The 26,538-nt window shown below is 48.1% G+C and overlaps 1 protein-coding gene across 2 annotated transcripts in view; it reads right to left on the reverse strand.

Moving 5' to 3' along the window:
- Positions 1 to 1,678: 1,678 nt before the first annotated feature.
- The window catches only part of FECH (ferrochelatase), a 39,135-nt gene continuing 14,275 nt past the window's right edge, over positions 1,679 to 26,538 (reverse strand). For both annotated transcript variants that reach the window (XM_061130696.1, XM_061130697.1), the window contains 7 exons: positions 20,005 to 20,139; positions 17,153 to 17,259; positions 13,715 to 13,813; positions 6,333 to 6,440; positions 5,725 to 5,889; positions 3,618 to 3,677; positions 1,679 to 3,130 (listed from right to left, as the gene is read on the reverse strand). In XM_061130696.1, coding sequence (XP_060986679.1) covers positions 2,996 to 3,130; positions 3,618 to 3,677; positions 5,725 to 5,889; positions 6,333 to 6,440; positions 13,715 to 13,813; positions 17,153 to 17,259; positions 20,005 to 20,139 — 809 coding nt within the window. In that variant the 3' untranslated portion in view covers positions 1,679 to 2,995. The remainder of the gene's footprint in view (positions 3,131 to 3,617; positions 3,678 to 5,724; positions 5,890 to 6,332; positions 6,441 to 13,714; positions 13,814 to 17,152; positions 17,260 to 20,004; positions 20,140 to 26,538) is intronic.

Consider the following 26,538-nt stretch of genomic DNA (forward strand, 5'->3'; position numbering starts at 1 on the left):
TAATTTCAGCCATAAAAGGAAAAATGTGACAGAACCCTGGAGAAATGTCACCTTCTGCTTAGGGGATTACTTGAGCCGGGGATGTGTGCTCTGAGATACTACCAGGGAAAGTCATGGGTTTTTACCAGTCAGCATAAACTAGCCACGAATGTACATTTAAAGGGATTTTAATAATGAGTTCCATTTCTCCTGATACAAAACAAATTTTCTTTGGGTACAAAATTTTCTTTTAATCTTAAAAAGGTCAGTTGTTCCAGAATGCATATTCTATAGAAGAGTTCCTTCCTCTTGTGCTAAATAGACAGGGATCTGAGCCTTATAATAACCCTGGCAAGCTAAACTGCCTCATCATCACAGCTTCTGTAAGTTTGCCTCATCATCACAGCTTCTGTAAGTTTGTATAAGGTGATTCATCACTTAAAGCCAGGTCTAGACACAAGCGCAGCTTAAAGTAAGTGCCAGCAGTACACTGCTAATTACCAGGGCAAACATTTGTATTTCAAAGTTGACAAATAGGGTAACAATTCCCAAAGACCATTACTTCTAAAAAGAGCGACTGTTGGTTTCATCCTACCAAACACTCTACCTTCAGGTATGGGCCCCTACCCATCTTTAGTTAGTAACAGTTGAAGGTAACACTTCTTAGAACAACAAATGCCATGGGCATTGATCCTCATAATTAAATCCCCCTTTGCCCTCTTTGCTTCCCTGGTGGCCCAGATAGTAAAGAATCTGCCTGCAATGCAGAAGACCCAGGTTCAATCCCTGGGTCAGGAAGATCCCCCAGCGTAGGGAATGGCTACCCACTCCAGTATCCATTCCTGGAGAATTCCATGGGCAGAGGAGCCTGGCGGGTTATATAATATAGCCCATGGGGTTGCAGAGTCAGACACTACTGAGCCACTAACACTTTCACTTTGCCTCTCACTACGAAGGCCAGTCTGGCCCAACTCAGAGTCAAGGATGCTTTTCCTGACAGCCGAGGCACTGTTGATTTGGAGGTTTCCTTAGCAATAAGGGTCTTCAGACACCCTAGCAAGAGCTGTTGGTTGGAGTTTCCCCCACAGCATCTCTAAAATAACATACATTCAGCTCTACAGCAGTGGAGGTGAGCAGGCGAATTTCCTGGAGAAGGGAGAAGGGTTGCAGGCAGGACCAGCCTTCCAGCGCCAACCCACAGAACTCACTTCACTGCGGGACAGTCCTTCAAAGTCTACCTTGAACCCAGTTCCCCCAAAGTGGGCAGAAACAGATGAGGAAACCTCTAAACTACTGTCTATGCCTTGTACCCTCTTCTGGAAACACAATTTACTAATAGGAGAGCCAATTTGTAAAAAAAACAATGTAGATGCTACTCACATTTCAGAGCTGTGTTATCAGTGGGGGAAAACTATTAACGAAAGTGAATGGCATGTTTCTCGCATTACTAAGTAAATTCCTCTTAATAATTTTGATTAGTAACAAATTTGGATTGCTTTTAAAACAACATATTTTTATTTATTTGGTGTGCCGGTGTTAGTGTGGCACACAGGATTTTTAGTTGCGGCATGTGGGGCCTGAGTGTCCTGATCGGGCATCAAACCCCGACCCCCTCCGTTGGGAACATGGAGTCTTAGCCCCTGGACTCCCCAAAGTCCTGAATTACTTTTAACAGAGACAATGAATCACACTGGTTAAAATCTTAATAATATTGTATTTATTAATATAGTAAACCCTGAATATAGAAGATCTATGGCTCCATGAATACTTTCACTGGCTTAAAAAAAAAATCCAATAAATGCTTTTTTGAAGAACAAAGTTGTACAATGGCATCTTAAATATCCACTGAAAATGACTTAACATGAAATATAATATGATTAATAGTTGTCACATTAGAGTGGTTCTTTTCTCTTTTCCAAATTTCCTGTAGCACGGTTACATAGTTTTTATAATAAAAATTGTAAATTAAGAATTTGAGGTTACAAAACATAGTTGACTTTTCAAAAATCTTCAAACAAATAAGGCAGGAAAGGGGACATTCAACCAAGATGAAGATGCTGGGTGGAGAGGTCTGGGGGAGGAGCTGTGAGCGGCAGCCCTTCTCTTCACTTCCAGCGGCGTTGCCCCTGGAGATGGCGATCAGCAGGAACCCTCTCCTCTGCCACCAGGATTCCCACCGAGGTGGGGGGGACAAAGGTGCAACTGCTACACGCTTATCAACCCTGTGTGCCTGGGGAGACTCAAAGCACTTTTGGAACCTACACTTGATTCGGTCTGATGGTGAGGAACGTGAGGTTCACACACGAAGACCAAAATGACCGATTAACAGTGACCTCTGGGAGCAGTCACTGTAGGAACCACACCATCGCCCGGCTTCTATAATCCACGGGCTGAGGGAAAGAGGAGGCGCCTTTCGTTTCTCAAATTATATCTCATTTACTCAACAATGTTCACTTCAAAAAACAAGTGCGAGACTTTAAACAGACCTCACGCACACTGGAGAAGGAAATGGCCGTCCACTCCAGCGTTCTTGCCTGGAGAATCCCACGGACGGAGGAGCCTGGGGGGCTACAGTCTGTGGGTCGCAGAGTCAGACACGACTGAGCGACTAAACCATCACCACCACCACGCACACGACAGCCCACAAAGCAAGCTCTTCACACCCTTGCAGGGTTTTCTTTGGCGGGTGGGGGGCTATAAAACCAAAATCCGTACTGAGAATGTGCATCTCAGAAGATAAATTTTTAAAACTCATTTCAAAAAATAGCCTAGTGGACCTTCCAAACTAGTAACTTAACCCAGGGAGGGGGGACCATAAATGCTTCGTGTGTTGGTCTATAAAAATAGAAAGCCCTCAAGAAGGACTCCAGAGTCCATTCCTAGAGAAAGCACAGTTTGTGGCCTGAGGCTATGGCGCACGGATGTCACTTCCTCCCTAAGGGCCGATGCGCCCTCCTCCGCCTCCGAGGCGTCCGGAGGCCGGGCACCCGCACCTCCCCGCGGCGCGCCGCCGGGGTCACAGCTGCTGGCTGCTGAAGAAGGACTTGGTCTCCCTGCAGGTGGGGTTCACGCAGAGCGGACAGCTCAGGGTCAGCTGCGTGGAGCAGCGCTCCTTGGACTGGAGGTGTGCGTGGACCAGGTCGGCCAGGGCCTGCAGGACAGACGGGAAGGACAGACGGTCAGAAGGTCAGAAGCGCAGACCCCGCTGCTCCCCACGCCGCCTCCGCGTCCCCGTCTGCCCAGCGGAGCGCTAGGGTGTGGGGCTTCTCTTCACCTGAATTATTGATTTGCATCCTTTGAACCCAATTCTATAATGTCTTCCTTTCCTAAGAATTCTCAGCTTAGAGAAAAAGGCGAAAATACAGATTTCAGAAAACGAAATCCCCACACCCCAACTGCCGAACCTTGTCTCTGGAAGGCAGATTTTAAATTAGACGTTGTGATGGGTGGGTAGAAATAAGAAAACAGGGACTCTCTGAAGGAGGAGAGAGCCAGAGTATAAGGAATTCGATTTTATTTTTCTAATTAATTGGAACTCAAAATGTTCTAATATGTGAGAAAACCAATATTCTGTAAGAGTTTCTCAGAGGACCGCTCTCCGACATGTTCTACTAAAATGGTTGTAACATTAGCGATACCTTCGAGAACAGTGGGTTTCCATTAAGAGACTCCGCTCTTCTGATGTTTTCAAGTCCACACTGAATCAAATGAGAAAAGAGAGGAAAAACACATACACATTTTCTTTTCCTTTTTTTTTTTTTTAAAGAAACTGCTACAAAAAAATAAATACACATACAGATACACACACAACTTAAAGTCTTGGTACCAAAGTATTTGCAGACTACCCAGAAATGAAAAATAGTCCTGAGACCAGGCATAGACATTGATTTTCACCTCTTTATTATCAAATTGCTCATCAATTCCTATTCCTACCCCCCAGCCCATGACCTTCCAATGGGTGCTTTGTTTCCAACCCATTTTTGAGGTTCTGTTGGATAGAATACTCAATTTAAATCTGCTTACCGTTCTTTTTTTAGTCCACCTTTCTAATGTCTACTTATAGACTCTACCTAAGCAGAATATTGGTTTAATAACTTAACTTTTTATGCATGCTTTGATTCCAAGTGCCAAAAGAGGTAAATTAATTTAATGTGTATTGAAACTAGATTGGATCTAATATGCAGAGTTGGGATTTTAAATATATTCTTACCCAGAAAAGTCTAAATTAAAAAACTAAGGATTATTTCACAACCATCCTTACTCCCCTCTCCAAAAATATCCTGTTAATTCCAGCTAATTATCCCGCAAATAATTGAGAAATATCTAACTATTATTTACTCAGGTAGCTAGGATCCTCTCTTTCCCTTTCTAAATGCTGATGGCTTTTCCGTTGCTTTATCTTTTAAGTTAGAAGACTGGAAACGGGAAATGGGTGAGATTCAGCAAACACATAGTTCTCAACAGATCAATCATATTCTGAAACTTCACAGAGAGGTGAGCTGGTTATTCTGCTGTTGGTCACTGTTCTCAAACATTGTTTTTGTTTTGGCCACACCACACAGCATGCTTAGTTCCCTGACCAGGGATCGAACCCTCACCCCATGCAGTGGAAGCATGGAATTTTAATCACTGGACCACAAGGAAAGTCCCTAGAAAGCATCATTAAATGAAGTCCATAGATAACCCTACAATCTCATTTTAGCCAATTACAACTTTCCCATAAATTCCTTATCAGAACTGCTGACAAGAACCTTAGGCGCCCTCTACCTTCACAACCGGCTGGCACAGACAAAAACGGGGCCAAGGGTGGGGGTGGGGTTGCTGCTGAAGCTCCCCCAACCCACTCTCCACCCAGCCCTGCACCTGCCACCTGGTCCCAGAGAGGGAAACGTATTCTTCGCGACCAGGCCCCCACCCAGCACATGTGGGATGACCAGGGCCGAGAGCTGGGATGCAGGATGAGCAGGGAGGTCTCTTTGGGTCCCCAGGGTTCCACGGTTCCCACAGAAACCATGCTAGGAAGGGGACACAGGTTCAGGCCAGCCCTCAGAAGCCTTGAGATGGGTCAACAGTGGTTTTCCTCCATGTGGATGACAATCACATCCATCTTTCATTACAAGACACTCAGGATGGTTGGTATTTGTTATTTCGATAATCAGATTGATCACAGCGTAGTAGCAAACAGCTAATTAAGTGAGTACATAAAAGAGGTCAGGGAAATTACAATACATAACTGCTCCAGAGTTCATCCCATGGTCTTTCTTAAATGAGGAGGATCCTGGTGCCTCGAAACCCAAACAGAAGCAGCGTCACAGCCCGAGCAAAGGGCACTATTAGGTGAAGAAAGGAATTATATAGAGAACAATAAAATTCTTTTCTTCCAAGCTGGTGAGAAGTACACTTATTTTTTTTCTCAAGGAAATGTGGTTTTTATTACTTTCAATGGGTACAGTAACTCAAACTAAACGCAATGATGTTGCCTGCAGTGATGCCCGGGTCACCCATTTTGCAAAGGCACATAAGTGCTTTCCCCCTGCAAATGTGGAAATGAAGGTGATGTGCTTGGATCAGTACGCGGATGAAGTATTATCTGGAACGAGGATGCCACAGTACATGCAAACACATATATCAAGCAATATTTCTGAATGACACAATTAGACCACTGCAGAGAGAGTTACCTTTTAAAACAAATGACATTTCAAAAAAATAAAATCAAATCAAAATGGGATTAATAACCACGCTTACCTCATTGGCTAGAACTTGAGAGTATTCAATGTCCAACTCATACAGAGTTTCAATGTGATCGCTGGTAAATGCTATCGGAACCAAAAGGATGTTCTTCCTTCCCCTCTTACAGAGCCCTTTGATGGCCTCGTCTGTCTGAGGACCCAGCCAGGGCATGGGGCCGACCTATGAGAAAGCAGGAGGAGTGCACACAGGGACCGTGTCTCACCACAGCCCACTGCACCGGACACACTCACATGCGCACACACACATATACACAGAGCCTCCCTGTAAGGGTGAGGGCCATGCTTTACACCTCACTTATGCGTTTGGTATTTCTTTATTAGGCTTGTTGAAGCCTTCTAGAAGCTGGCAAAATATAAAGAATTTCTGTGATTTCAACTGAAAATAATCTATTGTTTGAATGCAATCAATGGAATTCTGCTCATCACTTGTTTTCCTCTCCATCATATTTGCTTGCAGAATTCCTCCTGCTCATATGAGTAGTCAGGTTATTGCAGAACATTCTGTCTGCATGAAAAAGCCAAGTCTGATCGTTTTATAACTAAGTCCTAAAATAGACATCCGCCGAAGCGCGGACCGCCTGCAAACGTGTGGAAGTCACCTACCTTGGACTGCCAAACCAGTCGGTAGGGGTTGGAGTAACCCAGCTTGTCCATGACTCTTTGGACTGTGGCGCCCACCTCCTGAGGATAGGGGTCCCCTCTGTTGACCACCTGCAGCAGAGACACAGGAGTTCAGTCGCCAACACTGTGCAGGGTTCTGAGAGCCTGGGGCTGGGTGGGCAGGCAGCCTGAGCCCTGGACTGGAGGCTGCCCCTCATCCTCCACACTGATGCCCACGCCAGCTGAGCTCAAGGCCCAACTCACTTGGACAGACTTCATTGGCCCAAGGAGCACAGGGTACCAAATCAGCTCTCGGGTTCCTGGGAATGCATCAGATCCTACCTCCACGTCATCCATAGGAGACTGACCACATATACAACTGGAGGATGGGTTTCTCCAATCCCCCAGCTGAATTAGGGACAATGACACAGAAAAGCTGGCAAGGAAGAGGCAACACGGGATGGGCCTTCACTTGTGGTTAGTTATCTGAAGGGCTGATTTTATTTTAATTGTTGACTGTGCTGTGCAGCTTGCAGGGTCTCAGTTCCCCGAACAGGGACTGAACCTGGGCCACAGCAGTGAAAGCCCGGGATCTTAACCACTGGACTGCCCAGGAACGCCCCGATTTTAGAAATGGAGCTGAAAGAGTGCTGTACGGACAGTGTCAGGAACTACTGAGTCCGTGGGGCCCAGGTGACCAAAAGTGGTGACGACTAGTGGAGTGGGAGGGAGCAGCAGCACGTGGTCAGATTCCAGGCTCCTTGAGAACATGGCCTGTGCCTTCGAGTTCCTTCTCCCCACTCGTCCCACAGCAGCGGACCATGGCCACGCTTTGAGCACAGTCAATGTCTGCAAGCGCTCCTCACCTTTGAAAGTGAACACCTTTGAAAGTGTACAACAGAAATTTTCTTCTTACTGATTTAATATTTAGCTGTATGGTTGCTCTTTAGTTGCTAAGTCGTGTCTAGTTCTTTTGCGACTTCATGGACCATAGGCCACCAGGCTCCTCTGTCCATGGGATCTCCCAGGCAAGAACACTTGAGTGGATTGCCATTTCCTTCTCCAGGGGATCTCCCAGACCCAGGGATCGAACCCACGTCTCCTGCACCAGCAGGCGGATTCTTTACCATTCAGCTACCTGGGGAAGCCCATGTAGTTGTGTACCAACTTTCTAAGCCCCCCATCCTGCTTGCTTTCTTCCTACAACACTTACTACCTTCTAATGTTTCATACTATTTTCTTATCTATTATGCTTATTATCTGCCTCCTCCCCCTCATTCCCTGAAGGCAAAGATTTTTTTTTTTTTGTCTGTTTTGTCATTCCCCTATTTTGCAATAGTGGATAGAACAGTGCCTGGAATAGAGTAGATGTTCAGTAAACACTGTTGAGATGAAATGATGAGCTATTTGATGATATGGCTAAAAGTGAGTTTGCCATTCGAAACATAAAGGCAGAAGGAATGAGAGAAATACAAAGTCACCATTAGACCAACAGATAAATGTCCACCGGAGGCTAAAAATTAGTGAGCAAAAGTCTGAAAAACAACAAGATATTTGCACAATCTCCAAGTGGCTCACTTAAGATATTTTTAATCACAAAGAGACAATAGTAACTTTCTAATGGGCAAATCCAGAAGACACCACCTTAGGCAAATGACCACGGATCACATCAGGAGTAGTAAGATGAATTGGCAGCGTGCACTCCCAACATGATGCGTTCAGAAGTACAAGGGCCCGGCAGGGGTAGGAGAGGTTATTCTTCCTGGTAATAAACAACTTCAGTCTAAGCACGAGGAAATACCCAACACATCCAAATGGAGACGCATGCTGCAAAATAATTGTGTGTGTACACATGCTAGTCACTCACTCGTGTCCAACTCTTCACAACCTCATGGACTGTAGCCCGCCAGGCTCCTCCGTCCATGGGATTCTCCAGGCAAGAATATCGGAGTGGGTTGCCATGTCCTTCTCCAGGGGATCTTCCCGACCCAGGGATTGAACCCTGGTCGATCCTGCATGGCAGGCAGAGTCCTCACCGTCTGGGCCACCAGGGTTGCTACAAAATCGTGCTTCAAAAATATCAAGGTCAGGAAAGACAAAGACAGTATGAGGAACTGTCCCAGACTGGAGGAGCCCAAGGAGCTGTCACAAGTAAACGCCCTGTGAGATTCTGGGAAGGAAAGCCACACCTGAGGAGGAGCTGGTGGAAAGTGAGTGAAGTCCTCAGGTAACAGCGCTGCACCTCCGTGTAGGTCTCAGGTTTGATCGCTGGACTTCCGGTTACGTGAGGTGTCAGCATTAGGAGAAGCTAAGCGAACTCTGTACTATTTCTGTAACTTTTCCGTAAGTCTAAAATGACTTCAACGTACATAATATATATAGTTTTTAAAGTTATTAAGGAGGAAAGGCGCTTCCCAGGTGGTGCCGGTAGTAAAGAACCCGCCTGCCCGTGCAGGAGACGGATGAGACAGGGGTTCGATCCCCGGGTCGGGAAGATCCCCCGGAGGAGGAAACGGCAACCCACTCCAGTACTCCTACCTGGAGAATCCCATGGACAGAGCAGCCCGGTGGGCTACAGTCCGTGGGGTCGCAGGGCTGAACACAACCGAAGCGCTTAGCACGCGAGGGGGAAAAGTCATTAGGAGCAAACGCAGAAGAGTGGAGCCTGCAAGAACAGTTCTCCTGCCCGACAGTCCCTCCGCCTTCCCAACCCCATCCTGACCCTTCTGACTTAACGGTGCGCCTCAGTTCCACCTAAGACGCTGGGCAAAAAACAAAAACCCTGGGAGCCGCGTGCTCAGTCCCTGAGGGGGAGAGAACAGGACAGAAGACAGCACCTGGAATCGTGCACGCACGAACACGTGTTGCCGCCGCTCCCGGCTCCCCTCTGGCCCTTCCCACGGCCTCATCACACGCCGGCGGGTACAAAGGAGGGATGAGGGCCAGCAGGAGGACGGCCGTGTGACGGGTACAAAGGAGGGATGAGGGCCAGCAGGAGGACGGCCGTGTGACGGGTACAAAGGAGGGATGAGGGCCAGCAGGAGGACGGCCGTGTGACGGGTACAAAGGAGGGATGAGGGCCAGCAGGAGGACGGCCGTGTGACGGGTACAAAGGAGGGATGAGGGCCAGCAGGAGGACGGCCGTGTGACGGGTACAAAGGAGGGATGAGGGCCAGCAGGAGGACGGCCGTGTGACGGGTACAAAGTGGGGATGAGGGCCAGCAGGAGGACGGCCGTGTGACGGGTACAAAGGAGGGATGAGGGTCAGCAGGAGGACGGCCGTGTGACGGGTACAAAGGAGGGATGAGGGTCAGCAGGAGGACGGCCGTGTGACGGGTACAAAGGAGGGATGAGGGCCGAGCAGGAGGACGGCCGTGTGACGGGTACAAAGGAGGGATGAGGGCCAGCAGGAGGACGGCCGTGTGACGGGTACAAAGGAGGGATGAGGGCCAGCAGGAGGACGGCCGTGTGACGGGTACAAAGGGGGGATGAGGGCCAGCAGGAGGACGGCCGTGTGACGGGTACAAAGGAGGGATGAGGGTCAGCAGGAGGACGGCCGTGTGACGGGTACAAAGGAGGGATGAGGGTCAGCAGGAGGACGGCCGTGTGACGGGTACAAAGGAGGGATGAGGGCCGAGCAGGAGGACGGCCGTGTGACGGGTACAAAGGAGGGATGACGGCCGAGCAGGAGGACGGCCGTGTGACGGGTACAAAGGAGGGATGAGGGCCGAGCAGGACGGCCGTGTAACGGGTACAAAGGAGGGATGAGGGCCGAGCGGGAGGATGGCCGTGTGACGGGTACAAAGGAGGGATGAGGGCCGAGCGGGAGGACGGCCGTGTGACGGGTACAAAGGAGGGATGAGGGCCAGCAGGAGGACGGCCGTGTGACGGGTACAAAGGAGGGATGAGGGCCAGCAGGAGGACGGCCGTGTGACGGGTACAAAGGAAGGATGAGCGCCAGCAGGAGGACGGCCGTGAGACGGGTACAAACGGGGGATGAGGGCCGAGCAGGAGGACGGCCGTGTGACGGGTACAAAGGAGGGATGACGGCCGAGCAGGAGGACGGCCGTGTGACGGGTACAAAGGAGGGATGAGGGTCAGCAGGAGGACGGCAGTGTGACGGGTACAAAGGAGGGATGAGGGCCGAGCAGGAGGACGGCCGTGTGACGGGTACAAAGGAGGGATGAGGGCCAGCAGGAGGACGGCCGTGTGACGGGTACAAAGGAGGGATGAGGGCCGAGCGGGAGGACGGCCGTGTGACGGGTACAAAGGAGGGATGAGGGCCAGCAGGAGGACGGCCGTGTGACGGGTACAAAGGAGGGATGAGGGCCGAGCAGGACGGCCGTGTGACGGGTACAAAGGAGGGATGAGGGTCAGCAGGAGGACGGCCGTGTGACGGGTACAAAGGAGGGATGAGGGCCGAGCAGGACGGCCGTGTGACGGGTACAAAGGAGGGATGAGGGTCAGCAGGAGGACGGCCGTGTGACGGGTACAAAGGAGGGATGAGGGCCAGCAGGAGGACGGCCGTGTGGCGGGTACAAAGGAGGGATGAGGGCCGAGCAGGACGGCCGTGTGACGGGTACAAAGGAGGGATGAGGGCCAGCAGGAGGACGGCCGTGTGACGGGTACAAAGGAGGGATGAGGGTCAGCAGGAGGATGGCCGTGTGACGGGTACAAAGGAGGGATGAGGGCCGAGCAGGACGGCCGTGTAACGGGTACAAAGGAGGGATGAGGGCCGAGCGGGAGGATGGCCGTGTGACGGGTACAAAGGAGGGATGAGGGCCGAGCGGGAGGATGGCCGTGTGACGGGTACAAAGGAGGGATGAGGGCCAGCAGGAGGACGGCCGTGTGACGGGTACAAAGGAGGGATGAGGGCCAGCAGGAGGACGGCCGTGTGACGGGTACAAAGGAAGGATGAGCGCCAGCAGGAGGACAGCCGTGAGACGGGTACAAACGGGGGATGAGGGCCGAGCAGGAGGACGGCCGTGTGACGGGTACAAAGGAGGGATGACGGCCGAGCAGGAGGACGGCCGTGTGACGGGTACAAAGGAGGGATGAGGGTCAGCAGGAGGACGGCAGTGTGACGGGTACAAAGGAGGGATGAGGGCCGAGCAGGAGGACGGCCGTGTGACGGGTACAAAGGAGGGATGAGGGCCAGCAGGAGGACGGCCGTGTGACGGGTACAAAGGAGGGATGAGGGCCGAGCGGGAGGACGGCCGTGTGACGGGTACAAAGGAGGGATGAGGGCCAGCAGGAGGACGGCCGTGTGACGGGTACAAAGGAGGGATGAGGGCCGAGCAGGACGGCCGTGTGACGGGTACAAAGGAGGGATGAGGGTCAGCAGGAGGACGGCCGTGTGACGGGTACAAAGGAGGGATGAGGGCCGAGCAGGACGGCCGTGTGACGGGTACAAAGGAGGGATGAGGGTCAGCAGGAGGACGGCCGTGTGACGGGTACAAAGGAGGGATGAGGGCCAGCAGGAGGACGGCCGTGTGGCGGGTACAAAGGAGGGATGAGGGCCGAGCAGGACGGCCGTGTGACGGGTACAAAGGAGGGATGAGGGCCAGCAGGAGGACGGCCGTGTGACGGGTACAAAGGAGGGATGAGGGTCAGCAGGAGGACGGCCGTGTGACGGGTACAAAGGAGGGATGAGGGCCGAGCGGGAGGACGGCCGTGTGACGGGTACAAAGGAGGGATGAGGGCCAGCAGGAGGACGGCCGTGTGACGGGTACAAAGGAGGGATGAGGGCCGAGCAGGACGGCCGTGTGACGGGTACAAAGGAGGGATGAGGGTCAGCAGGAGGACGGCCGTGTGACGGGTACAAAGGAGGGATGAGGGCCGAGCAGGAGGACGGCCGTGTGACGGGTACAAAGGAGGGATGAGGGCCGAGCAGGAGGACGGCCGTGTGACGGGTACAAAGGAGGGATGAGGGCCAGCAGGAGGACGGCCGTGTGACGGGTACAAAGGAGGGATGAGGGTCAGCAGGAGGACGGCCGTGTGACGGGTACAAAGGAGGGATGAGGGCCAGCAGGAGGACGGCCGTGTGACGGGTACAAAGGAGGGATGAGGGCCGAGCAGGAGGACGGCCGTGTGACGGGTACAAAGGAGGGATGAGGGCCGAGCAGGACGGCCGTGTGACGCGGCTGCGGGCGAGAGGGAGACGCAGGCTGCGAAGGGGTCGCCCCTGGCGACCGCCAGGTGGCGGCACAGGCGGGTCAGAAGGGGGCCCCAGAGAGGACCCTGGGTTAACTCCTGAACCCCGCAGCTAAAACCTTCATGACGCCTAGGCGGTAACTCTCCGCCTCTCCGGCTCTGACAGCGAGGTTTTTAGGACACAAGGCTGCGAGCTGATGAAATGGGCTGCTCACCCCAAGCGTTTCTGTACATCATACATACACCAGCTCCACCACTCTCGTCTCCAAAAACGCGATAGTCATGGCACAGAGGTGGCATTTTAACGAACCCCCGGTGTAATATGAGAAACTAGGGAGCAACCAGATCATAACTGGATACATTTTATATTGACTGGCCAAAATGTGCTCCTGAGCCTTGGCAAATGAAAAACTAATCACTTCCTAGAATTCAGACAACTTCTGTCAAGTCTTGAGGACAAAAAGAATGGGGATGGGAGTGCTCAGTCTCAATACTGAAGCCCTACCAGCTGAGTTCCTTGAACAGGGCAGGTGAAAACAGCCTTCTTTAACTGTGCCATTTAATAAAATTCTCACATAGGAATATATCTCCAACTTATCATTTTAAAGGGACTTAGCAAGATAATATCTACTCACAATATCATAGTCTGAATTCATTGTTATTAAGTTTCAAGAGCTTTCCTGGTGGCTCAGCTGGTAAAGAATCCACCTGCAATGTGGGAGACCTGGGTTCGATCCCTGGGTTGGGAGGATCCCCTGGAGAAGGGAAAGGCTACCCACTCCAGTATTCTGACCTGGAGAAGTCCATGAACTACATGTCCATGGGGTTGCAAAGAGTTGGACACGACTGAGCAACTTTCACTTTCAGATCTCAAGAAATGAGTCTAGCTAAATTAGCGCCAAGCTCAGTTTGAGATTTTAGAGTTCCTCCTTTTACTGGGTTTAGGCTGAATGGAAACTAGATCCACATTATACCTTTTGAACCCTCTACCACTGGGCTGACTCATTTGAAAAGACCCTGATGCTGGGAAAGATTGGGGGCAGAAGGAGAAGGGGACGACAGAGGATGAGATGGTTGGATGGCATCACCGACTCAATGGACATAGGTTTGGGTGGACTCCGGGAGTTGGTGACGGACAGGGAGGCCTGGCACGCTGCAGTCCATGGGGTCGCAAAGAGTCAGACACAACTGAACTGAACCACTGGGTCATCCAACAAAATGTTCTTACTTACAGACATTGGCAGTGAGTGAGCAGAAAAAAGGATGACTACTTCACGTCTCTTCTCAGGAGGAAAGCGATCCAGCTCTTTCAGAATGTGGTCAGCGAAGCACTGTGGGAACACCAAGAAGCAGGGCGGGGGCGGGAAGAAAGACATGGAAGGAGAAGAAAATATTCTGTAAATAATGGCGACACCACAAATCTCAGCGAAGCCCTCAAACACTGGAACTGTCTCTGTTTAAAAAAAAAAAAAAACTGCCAATAGTACAGTCTCTCTAGCTTTGGTTCATCATCAGAATGGCTCATAACGGTTCCAGGGGCCTGGGGAATTTGATGGGAAACTTCTAAAGCTCGCTAATGGCTCACTGAAAATGAACGCTCTGGACCTGCTTCCCCGTGGGAGGCATGGGGCACACTTCCAGATGGAAAGGAAAGGCAGATGGGAAGGAGGAGTTGTTTTAAGACTTCTCGCTTGCTCGGTTAGCAGGAAAACCGCTTACAGGGGCTTTCTGAATCTCCCTGAGTTTGACTTTCAGGCATATCACATTAAAATACATTAGACAGAAATAACCAAGGGGTAAGAAAATATGGTTCCGTTTTTACGGCCTTGGCCTCCCTGAATCAGTCTTCATAATGACATTCCTAAAGCAGACGAGAAGGCTGCACAACTCTCGTTCAATTCACAGAGAGGGGAGACGCGGCTGACTTGGGGGGCCGTCGGGTCCCATCTGCGGAACCTGGGCCAGAAGGCAGCTCCCGCTCCTCCACATCTCTGTCCACCAGACCAGCCAATCACCTTCCTCAGCCGGCACATCCAGAGCCACATCAGTAGGTGCTGAAATACCAGATCTGAGGCGGCTTCCTTTCATCTCACTCTTTAATCATGCTGTCATTCAACTTATAAAGCAAATGGCTACAAAGGACATGAATGGGTCAACTGACAAAATTGGAGTATGAACGGAGGTTGGATAGATTTCAGTATCAATATGAAGTTTGCTGAAGTTGAATATTGTATCATTGCTATGGAAAAGAATATACTGTTTAGGTGTAAAGAGTGGTTTTACACGTCTCTGTGTGTGTGTGTGTGTGTACATATATATATCTTATTCTCAAAAGGTTCAGGAAAAAATTATGTATACATAGACACACACATGCACACACACATAAAGGGTATGCAAATGATAAAGTAGGATAAATGTTAACAGAGGAATCTAAATAAAGAGATGAGAGTTCCATATACACTATTCTGGTAATTTTTCTGCATGCTTGAAATTATTTCCAAATAAAAATGTTTTTAAAACATAATATTAAAAAAATTATCAAGGACAGTTTACCAGAACCATGTACATTTGCACTTGATGGCATTTTGATACATCAGTGGTTAATATGACAGGATGAGCAATTACTCCATAACAAAAATTGCAATATTATTAGTTTTCTCAGACCCCTCAAATTTTGATAAATTAACGCTCAAAGGCACAAAATGGTGCTTAGAGAGTTTGCTCCCTTTTCAAAATGTATAATTTACCTACAGAGTCAATGTGATAGGATGAGACACCGACATAAACAGTATTTTCTGGTGGTCTCTGCAGTGTTAGTAGACTAAGGATGCTCAGAAAAGATTATATTTGTACAAGCCCAGATAATGAGGCCCAATGCAAAGTTTAAAGAGAGCCTGCAACATACATTTACTTTAAATATTCCAGCAGTTAGATAACAGAAGCAAAATGGCTATTTTCAGTAATTACTATCTATTATAAGCAGAAATGTAGTTTAAACACAAGATTTTTAGTTCCAGCTTTTATTTTTTGTTTAGTTTGGGGTGGTTTTTTTTTTTTTTCCATTTCCACTAGATATCAAATCTTCTTCTCATGTAATCCACATAATACTAATAAACTCTAAATTTCTGTTTCCTCAAGATTTTAGTAGGATTTCTCCTTTTATCATCTTGCATGCAAGTAGAGACACAATTTGTTACGGCTTACAGCAAACTCTAAGCCGTCTGCAGCACGGAGGAGGCGTGGGCAAGCAGAAGTGCCCTGAAATCATCTAAAACCCATCTGCGGTATTTTCCAGGCGCAGCCCCTCTGCAGAATGAAAGCGGCAGGCGGCTCTCAGAGCCTTCAATCACACCATCGAGGAGGGCGGATAAATGCCTCTAAAACTCCCTTTCATTTTATGAAGGGAGACTTCCTCAGTTAAGAGACCTTTCCATCTTTCGGCTTCCCCGCTTTTCAAAGGACTGAATTTTAATGCAAATCTAATTACCGCCTCGATCAGGGCAGGCAGATGCTGCCCAGATCCCCGCTTCTCTGCTGCCACATGGCACCGCTGACCTGAGACACCCCTCATTCCCAAGCCCGGGCCTCCGGAGCGGAGCAGGCAGGCCAGACTGGGGCTGCAGGCAGTCTGGACGGGCACCGCCTCCCCGGAAACAGCACACTCGGTGGGGACACCACACCCGGACCAAAACGACACCCATCCCTGAGGGGGTGGCGCCTTCTGCCCACTTCTCGCTTAAAACTGAATTTCGGCCTCTGCGTTAACCCTTGACAGCACCTATGCACACGGACCGCTCAGGGGCGAGCCGGCCGGCGTTCCGCGAGGTCTACCACCATCTAGTGGTTACAGACTGACGTGACTCCAGGCTTCAAAAAAAAGTGTGTAAGCAGGTATTTTGCCTGAGAACCTCCGAGGGATGAAACATAAACTAGATGAGCCCCACGTCACTCACTATTTCTTCTACCTAAACTAACTCAAAGGTAGAAAACTTTTGCCAACAGAACCAAGCAGTGTGTGTATGATGGACAATCCCCAGTAGTACTCCCATATTCAAAGAGTGAAAAAGTATATCCTAACACCATTTCAAAGCGTTGGAACTGTAGTTTTAACTGATTCTCCTAAAACCAAGCATCTGTTACTATAAATATTATGTATATAAAACTGCGTAGGGGAAATATGAAACTTCTTCTAATATATGACATTTTCTCAATTGAAATGTTAAATTTATTCTGTGTCTCGGAGCATGTAGATATATTCCCTTTAAAATCTTTAGGTCTTGATATTTTAACAGATTTAGAAAATAGAGAATCTATTAGTTGGCTATTCAGTCTATGAATGGAGATTAGATAAAATACCCTGCATAATTCTTTTCCCTTGCATATTCTTTAACGTTCTTTTGGTCACTGTGAAATACAAAATTCAAAACATAATTCTGCTATAGTTTGCAATTAATACTATTAATCTGAAGAAAGGGAGGAAACCTTTAACCTTTACATTTCTTTTCTCCTGGCATAATAAATCAAGACTCAAATACCTTTTTTTTTTATTCCCCAGCACACGATTTAAGGAAGAGAACAGTAGGCTCGGAAGGACACACACAAAGCAGGCTGGGACAAGAGCCTGGCCCACACCAGAAGCTGGGGCGGGCAGCTGGCAGTGGCCGGCTTACCTGAATGAGGAGGGGGTGCGTTGGCCACCTGTCGATCGTGCTCCACTTCATTGTGGGCTCCTTGCCCGCCTCATTATAGTATCTGTAAATGGCATTTAAGCTGCTGCCTGAAATATACAGGGGCCACTTAGTACATGCATGTGGATTATGGTGAAAATAAAAAAACCGACTAGTAAAGGCAGTAATTATAAGTTCAAAGCAGGTAACTTCTGCACTGAGTCAGTCTAATTACGATCATTTCAATACTCTAAAATGCATATAGATCTAACTACCCTGCAAATGAAGATCACTAAAAAGCAATCAATTTCAATGACCTTTCAAAGATTAGTGAGGCCACTTCTCTAGAGAAGTGGATTTATGAAATATAAGTGGTCGTTATTTGCAAGGACCAAGTCTTACAACGGAAAACATGTTACATTTTTTTTCCCCGTTATGAAGGGAATCAACCCCATTTACAGGAAGTATAGGGGGTAGGAAAGAGAGGAAAAAGAAACCAGCCATGACCCCAGCATGCTACCATAATCATTGTTTTATTCTAACTAGTTCTTTCCAGTGATTTTTCTTTACAGCTGTGATGTTTCACAAATTCATTTCAGTATATGGGCACTTTTGTATCCTGAATATTTAGGGCATTTTTCCTTAGCATTATGAATGAATGTTTTCCACATTATAATAAAAGCTTTATAATCATCCTTTTTAATGGCTCATTGACAAGAATAGCAGCTTATTAAGGCTTCTAAGCTCATTCTCTATTTTCATCTGCTTTATTAAATTATCCTCACTCCCTAGAATATGTTAAATGGGTACCAAATCCTTGTAGGTAATCTATCAAAACTTGTATTTCTAAGCAAGAGATGGTTAACATGAAAATTCAAAGACTAAAGAAAGGAAAGCAGATGGTGCCAACCCAGGGCAATTTTTTTCCTGGCCTAGAGGATTTGGCACTGGGGCCAAGCCCTAATCCTATGAAACCAACCCTAACATGGGGCCTCCTCATCAATCTTCACGTGGGGCAAATGCTCCCAAAACAGCCATGCTTCCTGATACCACTAGTTTCTCTACTAGAACTATTCATCAGTCAGGTCTCCAAATAAAAAATGCTTGCCAGGACAAAGCCATACTGACAGCACATGTACTCTCAGGCTAAGACTCGATTTTCAAAAAAATAAATCCAGTTCCATTTTTCTGAGCAGACTGCAATGAGTCAGATAAATCCAAATGGAGTCCATCCCAGGTTCAAAACCCGTCTCTCCAGAAATCAAGAAGCAGTCACCGCCACCTGCATGTTGCAAGCCACATTTCACAGAGGAACATTCATTTTCAGATGGATTGGGTTGGCCAGAAAGTTCGTTTGGATTTTCCTGTAACATCGTGCCTGAAGGAACTTTTTGGTCAAGCCAATACAAAAGGACTTCCAGAAGCCACAGGAGGTCTTCTGGATCACTCAGAAACATTCAATGAAATGCCTGAAGTATCAATTAAGGGGAGAGCATAACTAAAAAAAAAAATTGCCTGATTAAAAAAAGTGATTGATCAAAAGCAAGACTACATAAAAAGTAGGAAGTTTTCAGAGACAGAAATCTTAACTAAAGAATTAGAAATACTGTCAGAATCCTGTTATGGAAGACTTAAATCTCTCTACTTTACATGATAAACTCAATAAATGTGCAGATATTAAAAAAAAAGAAAAAAAAAGTGATACATCAAATATACTGGTGCTGCCACAACATGTGTGTAAATAAAGCAACAGATAAATGACCCTCTAGTGGCCTCCAGGAATGAACGTGCCTTCACACCTCTGCAGCGAGGCTGCACCTTCCCTGTGTCCTGGGGGGCACACACAGGCCGAGCCAGCTGGGAGACACGCCGGTCGTCAACCCTTTGTCACATAAATAACCATCTTCTTGCTTAATTTTGAGAACAGACATGTACATGGTGAGTTGAGGTATATTTTTGAAAGCCAGGCAAAAAGTATAGCTTAGAAAGGTCATAAAATTTTTCTCCAATAACATGGTATACATGTTACCAGACATTTTAAAGGCACATATCCAAAAGAAATCACAATTCAAACTCTTGAGGCACTTTCATAGGGGCTCTGAATAAATATTTAAGGTACACACTAGGCTTGCAAGATTTCTTCCAGTAGCCTTTTGTCTTCTCCTTCCTGTTATAGAAATAATATGCACTAATGTCCAAAAGCAATTTAGAAGTAAAAATGTGCTGACCCCAGAGCCTTGAAAAAGAATGCAAACAAAAGTAATTGTGGCTGACATTAGATGATTTACCTATACCTAATGCTACAGAGATTGGCAAAACATTATCCTCCAGCTCCAATTAAATATCTAGGAAACACCACCTAGTAATACTTGCTCAAATCTAGAGCACTGAGGAAACCCTAAACTGGGCCTTGGTTTGACCAGGACCAACCCGTAACCAAAATACATATCCACATTTCCAACGTTGTATGGACACCTCTGCTTGCAAAGTGGAAACATCTATCACCTTTGCTGCATTAATAAGAATACTGGCATAGCTATAAAAACAAAGGTTTATTACACAAACACAGAAAGTGACTTAAGGTGCATCGCGGCTCCATTCTACATGCATTAAAGCACTGGACCCTGGAGGCCGCTGCCTTTCACCCACCATTTGTAATTCTCAGGGCACTGGCTAATAACTCAAGGGACAGATGAACCATGAGATCTCAAATAGACTGACCTGAACTCTCGCGTTTAACACAGACAGGCTGGATTTGCCATTCAGATCGAAAGTGATTCACCCTCTCCTCCGGCCCTCGCTCTGCTGGTTCTCAGCGGGGCCGGGCCGCCCCCGCCGTCGGCAGGCAGGCTTACCCGTGGTGGAGCAGCTGTACTGGGGGTACTGCGTGAAGGCGACCGCTCTCTCCAGGCCGTCCCGCTCCATCTCTCCAATCGCTTCCTCTGTTAACGGGTGGACGTACCGGAATCCAATATAGTACTTGTGCGGGGCTGTTAGGAAGCATGTGTGGAAAGGAGAGAGTATTCATCTTGATATACATTCCGAACATAATGCAGTGCCCAGAACAAAGGACAGTTAACCTAATTTCCTGTGAGGCTGATAATGTGGGCAAGGTTAGAATATTCCTTGGATCTTCTCCAGGCTTTCACTGGTAGATGCATTTTTCACCACTCTTTTTCTGTGATCAATCTCCCCCATCACACATATATTTTCATGGAACACGTGGTTTTTAAAACTCAAACTTCCATGTCTTATTCTCTGCCCTTGGCCAAGACAAGAGAGACTCAAGAGCAAGGAGTCGAGAACTAGCATTTATTCTTAAATATAACCTCCTCTATGGACCAGGCACCATAGCAGACACTGTACTTTTTTCTTCTCATCTAAACCCCGTTTTTCAGATAAGGAAACAGACTCTCAGAGGTTAATGAGCCACCCAAAGGCACACCTAGCAGATGGTCCAGATGAGATTTACTGTGGTCTCTTCACCCCAGAGCCTGTGCTCCGTCCATACCCACCACTTCACCCCAGCCTTCTCATCACCCAAGTTCCCTTCTCCTGCTCCCTCAGACCCCAGGCCACCTCATCTACATGAAAGCTTTGGGATACTCAATAAAAGTTCATTGATAACAAATGATTGAAACGATTCTCCTCACTTACATGAAAAACAAGACCAAACTCAACAACAATGCTTAACTTGGAGGCACTGAGTGGGATTTAAAATCATTCTTCTGGGACTGCTTTGCCAATCCAATGATTAAGACTCTGCTTCCAAAGTAGGGAGCATGGGTTCGATCCCTGGTCAGGGAACTAAGACCTCACATTGCTGAGTGCAGTGGACAAAAATTAACAATAAAATCATTCTTCTGGCTCCTAAATGTCCCAAGTCAGGGGGTGTCTTTGTATTCCCTGTTCCATCACTTCATCAATTCTATCTCCTCCTTTATTATTTTAAAAGCTCCTCAACCAATTTTTTTAGGCATTTATAAAATCATAAAAGTGGAAGCTTCCTAAAGTTACCCAGGGCTTCCCAGGTGACTCAGTGGTAAAGAATCTACCCACCAAGCAGGAGACTCCAGTTCTATTCCCGAATCGGGAAGATCCCCTGAAGAAGGAAACCGCAACCCCCTCCAGTGTTCTTGCCTGGGAAATCTCATGGACAGAGGAGCCTGGTGGGCTGCAGTCCATGGGGTGGCAAAGAGTCAGACACAACTGAACACTCATGCATCCTGTTTACTTGTCTTTTCATAGGATTATACCCAGTTTATACTCAGGGATGAAATTGAAAATACATGACATAAACGTTAAGTCTAGTAAAACCAAGGTCATCTTACTGTCAGGCCTCAGCCAGGGCTGCAGCCAAGAATATGATGCTAAATTGCCACAAGAAAACATTTCAGTTGAAGAGAAGGAAAAGATAATACATTAATTGTGTGTGTGTCTCTGTGTACATACTATAATGTGTATTTTATATGTGTGTGTGTGTTATGTATATGAATAAATGTGTATTATATATATGTATGTGTGTATTATATATGTATTATATATACGTGCATGGTGGATATAGACCTATAAAGCATCCCTCAGTAACTTGACCAGGGGACCGAATCAGTGGACCGTGCGGTCAAGAACAGAGGCAGAGTCAACCCGGGGGGGAGCAGCACGTCTGTGCGTGGGGAGGATGGTCTGACTCAATGTTCTCCAGTGCCGACTACAAAAAGAGGAAGGAACAAAAAGAGGAAGGAGGGGACACAAATGAAATCCTTCTCGGCTGCCTGGCCCTTCGAGGCCTCCGATTTTCTGGTCTCTTGCATAAAACATGGTGGCCTGCCGTTAAACTCCCCCAGAGGACAGAACCCGATAAGCAAACTCCCGAGGACGGCTTGTTGAAAGATTATGAGGTTCGCACTAAAACCGTCCACGATCACAGGATCTTCAGGCCCACTTTTCAGGAGCTCTCGGTGCTCTGCACTGAGGCTGAAGTGGAATTTGCTTTCTGATCTATTTTGAGACAATACAATGATCAGACTGACAGAGCCAGATCCCCCAAACGCTGTGGGTCACCCGGCTTCTGGCATTTTCCTTTCCACAGGCTGCTGGGAGTTGAAAGCTGCAGCCTAAACGCCCAGGGCCTGGGAGTTTCTCAGATGTTACAGACTCAGAGAGGTGGAGAGGCCTCCCTCACAGATAAAGGCAGGGTGGCAACCATATCTGGAGGTGAGACAGAATAAGATACTCTGTAAAGAACAGATAATGCTTTCCAAATGGTCCAGTTCAAGACGGCCTGCAAAAACATGTTTCAGAAAAAATGACAAGGCACTGGGCCTATCCTGAGGAACTAACAAGCCTTCACGGAGGCTCCCAGCTGCCTTGGGGAGAGGAAGGCGGCTCCAGGGGGTCAACCAGCACCCCGCCTAGCGGGCACCACACCCGGCCAGAGCGAGCCCGCAACACGACTTGCTGACCCCGCCTCATCCACCCTCAGAGCAGCCACCCAGTGAACACTCTGGAGAGAACTACAGAGACGTTAAAAAAAAAAAAAAAAACAGAAAAAACATTTTTTTAAACAGTAAAACTTCATTAACCTTCATTCATTAGCAATGGGCAATAATTCAAACGTCTGATTCGTACATGACTCTTTGAGAGAAGGGCATGAAGCTATTATGATGCTTTTTAATTTGTAGCTGATCATGGTGAATAAGAAAAGCTCAAGTCTTCTGAATGTCTATCATGTAGCCATGCTAATGCCTCTGAGGATTCTCTGATTTTAATGTTCACAGTGATCCTAGGAGTGGGAGTGTGTTATTATCCCCATTTTCCAGATGGGGCTCGCGAGTTGAGTCATCTGCCTGATCTCACACAACCAGGAATGGGGAAGCCAGCTGAGCCTGAAATGATCCCATTTTGCATCCAATAAAGAATAAAAGTCTTTTACTGAGTAGCACTTACTCAAGAGCTTCACTGAAAGCAGACACAGTGCATATAACTAGATATCGCTTTTAAAATATATTTTACTGTATTCCTTTTTTAAAAACAGGATCTTAGAAAGGTGATAACGATAACCCTATATGCAGAACAGAAAAAGAGACACAGAAATACAGAACAGACTTTTGAACTTTGTGGGAGAATGTGAGGGTGGGATATTTCAAAAGAACAGCATGTATACTATCTATGGTGAAACAGATCACCAGCCCAGGTGGGATGCACGAGACAAGTGCTCCGGCCTGGTGCACTGGGAAGACCCAGAGGAATCGGGTGGAGAGGGAGGTGGGAGGGGGGATTGGGATGGGGAATACGTGTAAATCCATGGCTGATTCATATCAATGTATGACAAAACCCACTGGAAAAAAAAATAATAATAATAAAAATTAAAAAAAAAAAAAAAAACAGGATCATGTATGGTCATTCATTTTGGCTGCGCTGGTCTTTGCCGCAGCACGTGGGCTTTCTCTGCCTGCGGGGAGCAGGGGCTGCTCTCCAGCTGCTGTGAGAGAGCTTCTCACCGCAGCGGCTTCTCTTGTGGCCGAGCACAGGCTCTAGGTGCACAGCTAAAGAAGCTTCAGGAGCTGTAGGCCCTGGGCTTAGGCTGCTCCGAGGCAGGTGGAACCTTCCGGGACCAGGAATAGAACCTGCGTCCCCTGCACTGGCAGGTGGATCTCTAACCACTAGACCACCAGGGAAGCCCTAAAATGTATTTTAGATTTTAACTTTTCATGAACTGAAATGACTACACCTCTCATCTGTATTCCTTCTGTATTTCTTAAATGACTGCGGTGCAGTCTCACTCTGTGAAACGGATTCCAAGTTATATTCCCTCGTGGAGCGCGCTGTGTTTAGTCAATACTCAAGTCTGTGCAGAGCCTGTGCAAGCCTCAAACTTTCTATCCAGGCTACCAAGTAACAACTGTTTGCCCCCCAGACGGGAATATGAAACACTCTTATCTGGCTGTAATCATCACACCTTTTTAATTTTTTTGTCTAAAGAGAGATTTTCCAAATATACATGAACAAATAGACACAGTTCAGAAATAAACTTTATAATTTTACAGGATAAAAACTGTAAGAAGGGAGGAAAGAGATGCAGAGACAGGGAAGCAGGAAGCGGGAAGGAAAAGCAGCAGGAAGGAGGGAGGCAGGGAGGGAACCCGTGCTAGTCCCCAAGGCGGCTGAGGGCCCACTGCCAGCTTCGGGTCCACCCGGCGAAGTGTGACCAGCGGGACAAAAAACTTCCAGGTAACCTGGGCGAGCCCCTGAGGGAGCCATGGAGCCAAGTCTGGTAATCGCCTTATTAGTCTTTCATGCAAAGTTCCCCCAAAGAAGCTGCCAAACCTTGAGACTGTTTACCACATCTTCATCAGCGGCTACACTGGTTTTGTAGAGAATCGCTCTACTAAGGCTTCAGAAGATTTTCCTCTTGGCCCCTGGAGCAGACTGGGCTGGAGCAGTAAGGCCACAAGAGACCAGAAGCTTCTCATGAGTAGAAGCCATGTGTTTCGACTTTGAATAGCAGCATCACCAGGGCAGGGCCCTGGCCGGGCCGCTGATGAGTGAATGTGTGGGTGGTCGTGGGCCTCCTTAAACACCCCTCCGCCCCCAGGGCAGGCCTGCTGGAATGACGAGATGGCCATCTACCACGCAGGAGAAAGGCAGAATTGAACTTGTCTGCCTCAGAGAGTCCCAAGCATGGCCCGCAGGGGCTGGTGACATGCCCGAGGGTCAACACCAGGTGTCTGACAGCGAGTGGGTCATTGTTGTTCAGTCTTCAAGTCGTGTCTGACTCCTGGCGAACCCACGGACGGCAGCATGCCAGGCTCCTCTGTCCTCCACCGTCTCCCAGAGTTTGCTCAAGTTCACGTCCACTGAGTCGGTGATGCCATCTAAGCATCCCATCCTCTCCCGCCTTCTCTCTTTGCCTTCAACCTTTCCCCGCCTCAGGGTCTAGGACCCCATGATCAGGGAATGGGACACTGGGGTAAATCCAGGTCATTCTATGGGGCTCCTTCCAGGCCGCCCCAGGAGGTGGAGACCACGGCTGACCCTCCGGGCCTGGACAAGCCCGCAGCCTCAGCACAAAGAGGGGACGAGGACGATGCACGGGTGTTCCTTCTCCAAGGCTGACGGCTCCACTGGGGCCTTCAGTGACGGGCGCTGGACTAAGATGTCAACAGGGAAAGCGGAGTCTTCCCAGCACCTCTGTCCACTGAGGGCAGCACAGCAACTGCAGACCCGGTTCACCCCGAACCTTCACTGCGATAAACTGTTAATGCCTAGGAGTGTGTTCTCTAGGTAGGTGTGTGAGGTGACATCAGTCAAGTTCCCCTCACCGGACAATTTAAAAGACACCCTGTGTCACGCGTGGCTGACCGTGTCAGGGCCCTGCAGCCACAAGCGAAGGGAGCGAGCAAAGCGAACAGTCAAAGCGCAACCGAGCAACTTTCCAAGTGAGAAGCTCCACCAAGCGTGGGAGCCTTTGGTCCCGCATGTGACGCAAACCCGTGGGTTCCAAGAGCAACTCAAGATGATACTCAGTGAGATGCTCTCGATCCTGCCTAGCGGGCCTCCCTCCTTGATGGTCCCCACTATGTCTCACTCCTGTCCTGATTCTGAACCTTAAACTGCAGCAATGAACACATTTCATATATCCTAAGATGCACATTTTTAAACATCTTGCATTGGTCTACAGCAGACGCTGTCTTAAAATTAACTGGCAGAGGTCTTATGTCTTTGTGAATCCCATGGACAGAGGAGCCTGGTGGGCTACAGTCCATAGGGTCACAAAGAGTTGGACACGACTGAAGTGACTTAGCATGCACGTGGGCACATTATGAAAAAACAACGGTGCAACCTGCAACCAATGGTGTCTTGAACGCAGTTAAATACAGCACTCCGAGTTCCTTCGTGCAGTTAATGTTTCATTGTGTGCACTATAACTTGTGTTAGAGGTTCTCAGAGAACAGCCACCAGATATACGCAACCCTCTTTTTAATGCCATGCATGACAAGGCACTTAAATGACTCACAACGAGGGTGTTGCCAAGAGCTGAAAGCGGTTGCTGAAAGTTGCGTAGAGGCTCATGGCCGCAGTGACAGCTGCTGATTCTGCTCTAGTGGCTGATCTAATTAGCCATCCACACAGAACTAATTCACTAAGTTGCTCAGTCGAGTCTGACTCTTTGTGACCCTATGGACTGTAGCCCACCAGGCTCCTCTGTCCATGGGATTCTCCAGGCAAGAATACTGGAGTGGGTTGCCATGCCCTCCTCCAGGGGAATCTTCCTGATCCAGGGATCAAACTCACATCTCTTATGTCTCCTGCACTGGCAGGCAGGTTCTCTACCACTAGCACCATCTGGGAAGCAGCAGCCTCAACCCATTTCCCAAAGATTTCTTTCT

The sequence above is a fragment of the Dama dama genome, chromosome 27 (assembly GCF_033118175.1).
Source record: "Dama dama isolate Ldn47 chromosome 27, ASM3311817v1, whole genome shotgun sequence".
NCBI lineage: Eukaryota > Metazoa > Chordata > Mammalia > Artiodactyla > Cervidae > Dama > Dama dama.